The 8,228-nt window shown below is 38.4% G+C and overlaps 1 protein-coding gene across 1 annotated transcript in view; it reads left to right on the forward strand.

The window, feature by feature from the left end:
• Positions 1 to 7,642, forward strand: part of URI1 (URI1 prefoldin like chaperone) — a 42,148-nt gene extending 34,506 nt beyond the window's left edge. Inside the window, exons 7-11 of the mRNA XM_082062377.1 lie at positions 927 to 1,107; positions 1,657 to 1,924; positions 2,499 to 2,641; positions 4,290 to 4,548; positions 6,784 to 7,642. Coding sequence (XP_081918503.1) covers positions 927 to 1,107; positions 1,657 to 1,924; positions 2,499 to 2,641; positions 4,290 to 4,548; positions 6,784 to 6,972 — 1,040 coding nt within the window. The 3' untranslated portion in view covers positions 6,973 to 7,642. The remainder of the gene's footprint in view (positions 1 to 926; positions 1,108 to 1,656; positions 1,925 to 2,498; positions 2,642 to 4,289; positions 4,549 to 6,783) is intronic.
• The last annotated feature ends 586 nt before the right edge of the window (positions 7,643 to 8,228 follow it).

Below are 8,228 nucleotides of genomic sequence, written 5' to 3' on the forward strand. Positions count from 1 at the left end.
ACTTCCCCGTGGAACCTCCCTGGGACTGTGCAGGAACAGGCGGATCCGCAGGAATTAGAGCAGCGGTCCTGCCCCTGCACAGACGGGGCTGAAGCATTTGTGCTCCTGGCAGGTGGTTTGTTCCCAATGTGCCAGACAGCACTCAAACAGGAAAAAGTATTCCCCGTCCTCCCTGGATGCACCATTTTATGAGGTAGCAGAGCTTTTAAATGCCAGCAGGAACTTGTTGGTGACTACCGTTTATTCACAAGTGTATATCTCAGGTCACCTCTGAAGCTTTAAAAGGGTTTATATTTATTATTTTTGAAAGGCTGGGTTTTGTATGCTTTTCAGAGCTTTTCATTTTCACCAATGTAAGTGATTCATAATGACTGGATTTTGGACAGATTTTCCTGATGACTCTGGAGATCATTTTTAATGATCTTCATTGTAAATTTCAAAAAATACAACCCAAAACAAAGAGACTCTGCTCTTTAAATGTAGGTGACTTTGTCCAAAATGAGCTGAAGTACAAACTAGGTTTGCTTTCCCAGTTAATAAAATGTGCTATTAATGGGACATTGAGCAAATGTCACATTCGCACGTTGGTTTCTATCAGGGCGGATCAAAGTCTGCTGTTCGACACGAGGGGTAACAAACCCCACATTGTAATAAAACTGTCATAGGATCAGTGTCTCCTGCTTTGTAAATAAACATCTCTGCTTTGCCTCGGTATTTCTGTAACATCCGGAGACTATTATCCTGTGCTGGTGCTCTGGTTCATTGACAGTTTCACTTAAACAGTTAAACAATAACTTGAAATGAAAAATATTCTGCCCATATTCTTCAATTCTTTCCCCCAGCGTGGTGGTGGGTTTTTTTGTTTGTTTGGTTTTTGTTTTTTTGTCGATTGCTTTAGTAATTGCATCTCAGTTTTTGTTACACAGGAAAATACCGAACTGCTCACAAGCCTCATTCAAAACCAAAAGTATCAGACGTTTTTGAAGTCGATTTTCCAGCAAGTGGAAGTGATACGAAATCAAAGGGCCGTTTTCAGTCAGACGAGGAACTGTGGGCCCGCTTAGAAGAGCTCGAGAGACAAGAGGAGATACGTGGTGAACTTGACAGGTATTGCACTGCTGTAGCACGTTGAGGTGTGGAGTTCAGAAAGCTGCAGGTGTGTGGGTCTCTTTGTAACCTGTAGGTGCAAATAGCTGACTCAACTGATGCAGTTAAAATTTGAATGGGTAGAAGAAGGGTTGAACATAAACAAAGTGTGCACTGCAAGGCTGAAGGTGCAAAAATCTGCTTCTGTGCAGTCACAGCAGTCCAGTGTTATAGTATTTTTTCTTTGAGGTGATAGAAAAGGGGAAAGTAAAATCCATTTCCCACAGGCTAGTAAAATCCATCATTTACAATGTAGGAGTTCTACATTTGGTGTTTAATGACATCCTTAGATCTATTCTGATCCTAAAGCAGTAGCGAGAATGTCACATTTTTGGTATTTCCAGTGGAGATGGGAAGGATATAGACATTCTTACAGAGTATAAAAAAGATTCCATCTTTAACCCGGGTAAAGAAAATTATGTATGGGTTTGCTCATGACTTTATATGCCTGTGTCTCTCGAGAGTATGAATTCCCTCACTTGCCTCACTTAGATATTTTTCATTTCATAGGATGCCTGATACAGTTGAGACAAATGGAGAAGATACAACCTCCTCTGAAGAGGAGAAAGAAGACAAGAGGACAGATCTGAATGGGACATGTGGAGCAGAAGACTCTATTACTCAGGGCAACTTCCATAAAGAAGTAACAAATTCAGACTTGTTCAGTGGCCGAGTTAATGGCACCACTTATTATCACAGTGAAGATGAAGATGACACAGATGCTGGAGACAGCTCTGTTCCAACCATTTTTTTCTCTCACACGGTTGAGCCTAAAAGGGTTTGTACTTTGTTTTGTTTAACTTTCTCTCAAGAGATTGCATAAACATATACCATATCTAAAATAGAAAATTTTAGATAATGTAGATAATGTAGAATACGAACTGTAGGTGACATTTATTTGCATTTTTTTCAAATGCTTGAAACCCATTGTTTAATTCCTGTAGTTCCTAATATGATATTAAAAATGATGTTCAAATGTATACCTTGCTGTTCTGGCTTCCAGCTGTTGTAAAAAAGTAGTATCCTGTCTAGAAGTTTTTAAAATGACTTTTTGCTTGACTTCAAATTGACTCTTGAACAGCTTGGCTCTTGAGCAGAGTTTGAATAAGCAGATTGTCATATATTATATGCAAAACCTATGCACATTACTCCAAAGAAATGCCCCAGCCTAGTGCAAGTGGTAAAGAGTAGACAGTTCACTCTAAGAGTGTTACCATTCATACATTTGTTTAACTTAGCTGTGGTTCATAGTCCCAAACTGCTTGGATTGGAAAATGTCAGAAGTCAGTTGATCTACAGCCTGGTGATTGTTGATTTTATGGTCTAGACCATCATTTGTGTTCAATTTTCAGGTAAGAATAAACACAGGAAAAAATACTACTTTGAAATTCAGTGAAAAGAAAGAAGAGGCCAAGCGTAAAAGGAAGAACAGCAATGGCAATGGCCATGTAACTCCAGAGCTGCCCAACATCAAAACCCCAGCAGACATTTACCGGTGCGTGATTTATAGCATTGGTGCATGAGCTTTCCCCTTAGCAGACCTTCCCTTTTCATTTCTCCTCACCTATGATATGAAACCGAGCCTACTATTTCCTGAAAGAAACAGCTGGAACTGAATTTACTACTTAAAAATCAAAGTTTGTGACTTCAGCATGGTTGCTTTGCTTTTATACCCATAAAATGTTTCTGAGCTTAAAATTTCCTTTTCCAACTAGCAATTAATCATTTTTCTACTGTTTCAGAGCTTCTGAAGTTGAGGTACATTTGCCACAACATATGATCTGCCTAAAGAAATACAGCAGTTTGTTATCTATTGTGGTTAATGCTACCTCATTTGTTTCTGTATTTGTTTTCAAACATAGCTGACCAGATCTATCACTTCTAATGCTCCTTTCCCAGTTACTAATTCCTTGGTTTTGTCTCTTCCTTACAGTATAATCAGAATATGCTCAGGTCTTCTGTTTGCATAGTTTCTCTTGAATTCTGTGTCCCTGACTTTAGTCCATCACTGTCTCTATTCTGTGTCAAAAGAAGCGCTCACCGGTAGAACACTCATGCTCAGCTTAAAAATACTGTTGGGTTTAGGGGACTGTATACAATACTAAACTAAGGTGACAGGAGAGTTAAAACAAGTATTTAGGTTTGTAAAGATGAACATAGGTGCCCATTAGGTTGGTTGATTAAAGGCTTGTGAAAATCACACTGCATTCTTATGTCAGTGTATTGAGGCACCTAAACATCTTAAGAAAGTGTCACAAAGCGTGAAAAGTTAAAATCCATCCTGTAATTACAGTTGGTGGGGCTGAAGGGGAGGGAAAGGATTCGTTCATGGTGCTCGCCCTGAGTTCTGCAAGGGAACTCCGTCTTCTGTAGAGATATGCAAGTGTTCCCATGGGTGCCTAAAGCTGTTCAGAAACAAGTAACATCTTTAAAACTCATCCAGTCATTGGGCTTCTCCTTCATGAGTTTGATAAAATTGGCACCATCTTCTAATGCTGCTCCTGCTCCTCCACACATCCTTGACTTCTTTAAGTCATGGGGATGGAGTACAAACTGCAGGAAGAGGCCTCTTTATCAGTTTACAGTCTATTAATACTCCAAAAGTTTCTTCGTGTTGATTTGATCTAAAAAGCTGATTTTTTTCTTTTTTTTTAACTGAAAGCAGAAGATTATGGCACTTGTCAGGAAAAAGCTTCATCCTTTCTGCATGCAATGAATGTTTCAAGTATTTGTTTTTATATTCTACATTTGACAAAGACTTTATTCTAGAAAACCTTCCGTTATTGTCACCTTCTGTCGTCTAACAGAAACAACCCTGACAGTCGTTTAGTTTACCTTTTTTCTAACTTTTTGGAACTCACACAATTCTGTTTTCTAACGCTTTTCAAAGAGCTATACATTTTCTGCTGAGAGAGTGTACCAACTTAATGCTTGAATAAAGAGCATAACAGTGTTTGCTCTGTAGAATTGGTTCTTGTACTTTGGTAAATAAAATGCCTCTAAAGGTACAGTATTGTAATTCTGCAGCGAAAAAGTTGGAAAAGCACGTCATAATTAATTTGTACAAAAGACAAAGCAAGATCACTGCAAATTTGTCATCTGATCCTGAAATGGTTTATTAAAGCTAACATTTTCCTTTGCAGAGTCTTTGTTGATGTTGTGAATGGAGAATATGTCCCTCGTAAATCAATTTTGAAGTCTCGAAGCAGAGAGAACAGTGTTTGTAGCGATACCAGTGAGAACAGTGCTGCTGAGTTTGATGACAGACGGGGAGTTCAGAGGAGCGTTAGCTGTGATGAAGCGACGCAGAGTGACACCAGCGAAGGCAGGCTGGACCAGGAGGAGGAGGAGGGGCAGCAGCAGCCGCCCAAAAAGCTTCCTCCCTCTTCAGGGACAGCCGAGGTACAGTTTTTAATTAATTATTGATTGTTGGCAGGGATGAGAACAAGAAATCTAATGACTCTAGTTGCCTATACCATCAGTTTGATTTCTTTACAATAATTTTCTAACTCCTACCTAGTTTGCTCCAGAAGGACATTATCAGGTTGACAAGCTTCTGTCATACGCATCCTAGGGGCAAAGTGGAGGAGATGAACCAGGTGGCTTCCCCGAGACCTGAAGCTCTTCTGTAAAGATCCCACAAAGGATTAAAAGAAAAAATCTTGCTTCATAGTTAATGAGAGGGCGGAATGAATTCTCTGTACTTGTGTTTTATCAATATTCTGGTGCACAGCTACTGGACAGCTAATTTCCAGGTGGTGGTTTTAAGTTTTAAACCACCCAAATGTCAGCTGAGTGATTATTTGGACTTGCCAAAGGCAGTGGAGCATTAAGCCTCTACTCATCCTATTCCAGACTAGGCCTGTTAGTGATCCCAAACAATCTATTTTCACACATTTGGAAAGTTCAGAGCTTCACGGTAAAAGAAGGAAACTGTCCAACATAAGGGAGAATGTATAGTTGCTTAGTGACTGGATGAGTATAAGAATTAAATGTAGCTGCTGCTCTGAAGTTCATGGCATGGAGTATTCTTCATTTTTATTTTGTAAGAACTTACACTCATCTCTTCAAACAAGATGAAACTGAGTTTTCAGTAGTTCCCAACGCAATGGGCAAGTTCAATGAAGACACTATTTTTAGAACAAATATTTTTGAGAAGAAATGAATTCCCCATAAAAGCTGTTGTTTATTGTCATATTTTATACAAACGGTACAGATGAATCCAGGCAGGATGTGAAGATTCCTGGTGGAAGATCAATCTCTAGAGTTAGCACTTCACATTGTATACCTTCTGGAATGTATTTGCTATGTTTTTATAAAACATCTAAGTACACTTTATATGTTATCCATTAGTCCATTTTCTGCATATGGCATGATTATTCTCTACAATATAATGTATTTTCTAAGTAACTCAAGGAGAGTGAGCAAAACACTCCAGTTAAAGCCGTGCCTACTTAAGTGCTGCTGGTTGGCTTTTGGTTGTTTTGGTGGGTGTTTGGAATACATTATTTCTCCATTACCATTTGCAACACGCTAACTTTTTTCTTTCTGTTTCTAGTTTTACCGCAGTCTTCTTGGGTTGTATTTTGCTTACCTGTTTTCAAAAACAACCTATTAGTAGAACAACAGAGTTGTGTACCGGCACGGCTTTAGGCAGATTTTGGCTATTGGAGCAGAAAACAAAAAACCACTGCTCTTTTGCAGGTCCTGCAAGCAAAGAATGGCTGGTTTGTTTTGCTTTGTTTTTCTTGGTAATTGAGTTATGCAAAAGCAGAACTAAACATAGTCAGTAAATCTGGTGTGCATTCCTTTGTGCCCAGTATGAGCATCAAACCTTGGATGTAAACTGCTTCCCCTTGTCCTTAGGCATTCAGAATTTTCTGTTTTCAATATATAGTAGAGTGATTTATTTTAAAATATGTTTATGAAAAGTAGCTCCAACTTACTTTTTTTTCCTCCCAGTGTTTTCCAGTAATCATGGTCATTTCGTAGCTAAGTTAAAAAGGATTAAGTCATATAATCAGCTGCATATAAATTATCATTTTTAAACATCAAATATTTTTATTAGACCTTTTATAGAGAGAAATAGTTGGAAGCAAGTTTGCCATTCTCTTAAGTATAAATTGCTTTCACCATTTTTGATCATATTTGGTAAGGAGAAAAGAACAAACAAAATATGTGCTTGCCAGTTTGGATGCAGTGTGTCAGCTTGATGCAATTAGAATATGTTAAGTCATAAAATATGACGTATGATGGAAATGCTGACATACTCCACCTTTGCAAAATCTCTCCATTTCTTATCTAAGATGAAACTCTATATTACATCAGCTGTTTTATTTCTTCAGCATGTGTCAGTGAGGAAGCAAATTTTTAGATCATTTATGCAGTAAGAATGAGATTAAGTAGTACTTTTAAGACACTGTCTTTCATTCAGTCATCTTTGAACAAGCTATATTTTGAGGTTAATTACAATTTGGTTACTTATGCAAGGAACAATCATTGATTTAAAGACATTTCTTTACTTTTGATTAAAAGAAATAACAATCCTAATCAGGCTAATATAGGGTAATGACCTTATGGGCATAGCTTCACATTTGCATTTTATTAGCTCATTTTGAGTGTTCTCTTCTGTCGTAGGCATTTTCTGGAACTGTTATAGAAAAGGAGCCTTTGTCTCCCTCCTTAATCCCACACCCGGTCATTGCTCACCCAGTCCTGCCGACCATTCTGGAGCGAAAATCAGAGGAAGTTTTGTCTGACGCACCAGAAGAAGCTCCAAAGAGGATTTCAAAATTCAAAGCTGCCAGAATGCAACAGACTAACTAGGTCTGGCATGGCCAGTCGGAGCCGGACTACTCAGGCCTGTTTTCAAGTTTCTTGACGTTCTGTAAAACTATATGCGTTAAACCTAGCTAGTTAACAGGGTGTCCTATGTTAATTTGGCATTGGTTATTTTTTAAAACTGTTTTGGTTTTTTGTTTTTTGTTGGTTTTTTTTTTTTTTTTTAGCAACATTAAAAAAAAATGTTCAGTGTTCGAACACTTGAATGTTCATCTTATTTTCTCTTCTTTCCCTGTGTGCTGTCAGCACCTTGGTATATGTTTGCCTTATGATAGCAGCACTTGGGTTCTTTTTCAAAAACTGTTCCTCACATACATTGGTTTTGTGTTTAAACCTAAACACAGGCAGTTTTCTGCCAGCTGTGATGTTCTACATACCATATGGACTGTTTTAAGGAAACTTTTCACATTTCAGATAGATTCGCCAGTTATATTGCATTACTTGCTTTAGCATTTTAAGACACACTTGTATTCACATTGTTGTAGGTTTTGCAACTAGGTGTCTGCTACAAGTTTTTTTCCTTCTTTCAAACCTCTCTGATATCTCACTGTACAGATCTATAAAATGCTGGGTTCATGTACATTGCAGGGAAGTTTCTTTGATGGAAAGGGTATTTTGTAAAATTAAATTTTCAGTAAAAAAGCTGTGAAAGTTGTGTGGGTTTTGTTGCTTTACTACTAATTTGGAAACAACATGGAGAGGTTTTTATTTTGAATTTGCGTTTCTAGCTTGAAGTGTTTACTACCACATGGACATAAAAGTTGTCCGTTCTCTTCTGCCATTGTGTTTTAACCTCCTGCTAATGAATGTCCATGGAAATTGAATGCTCTTAAGGAGAGAAGCATAAACTCAGACTCTGATTACAAAATCTCCCAGTTCTTTTGTATACTCAGAAAACATTGTAATTGTCTTGGGAATGCCCAGAGGGAGTCAGCACCAAGGGAAAATGCCTTAATGCTTCAACTTTATTTCAAAAGGCAACAGCACTGCAGCACTCGGGGTACAGTTTTGTGTATCCTTCTCTTGGCCAAGCGCAGTCGTGGCTTGAGGAGTCCCTGCCCAGCAGCTCTTGCATGTCTTCTTGCCGCCCCCTCCCTTGTGCCGACACAGCTTTGGTTGTGGCCACCCTTTGAAGGATAATAGGTGACAGAGCTGGGTTTGAAAACCAAACTACTGGGTTTGGATTTTTTTTCCAATAGTTGTGCCTGTTTTTTAGAAACCGCTGATTTTCCCGATCTCTT

This window comes from Streptopelia decaocto (assembly GCF_964273445.1).
Source record: "Streptopelia decaocto genome assembly, chromosome: 11".
NCBI lineage: Eukaryota > Metazoa > Chordata > Aves > Columbiformes > Columbidae > Streptopelia > Streptopelia decaocto.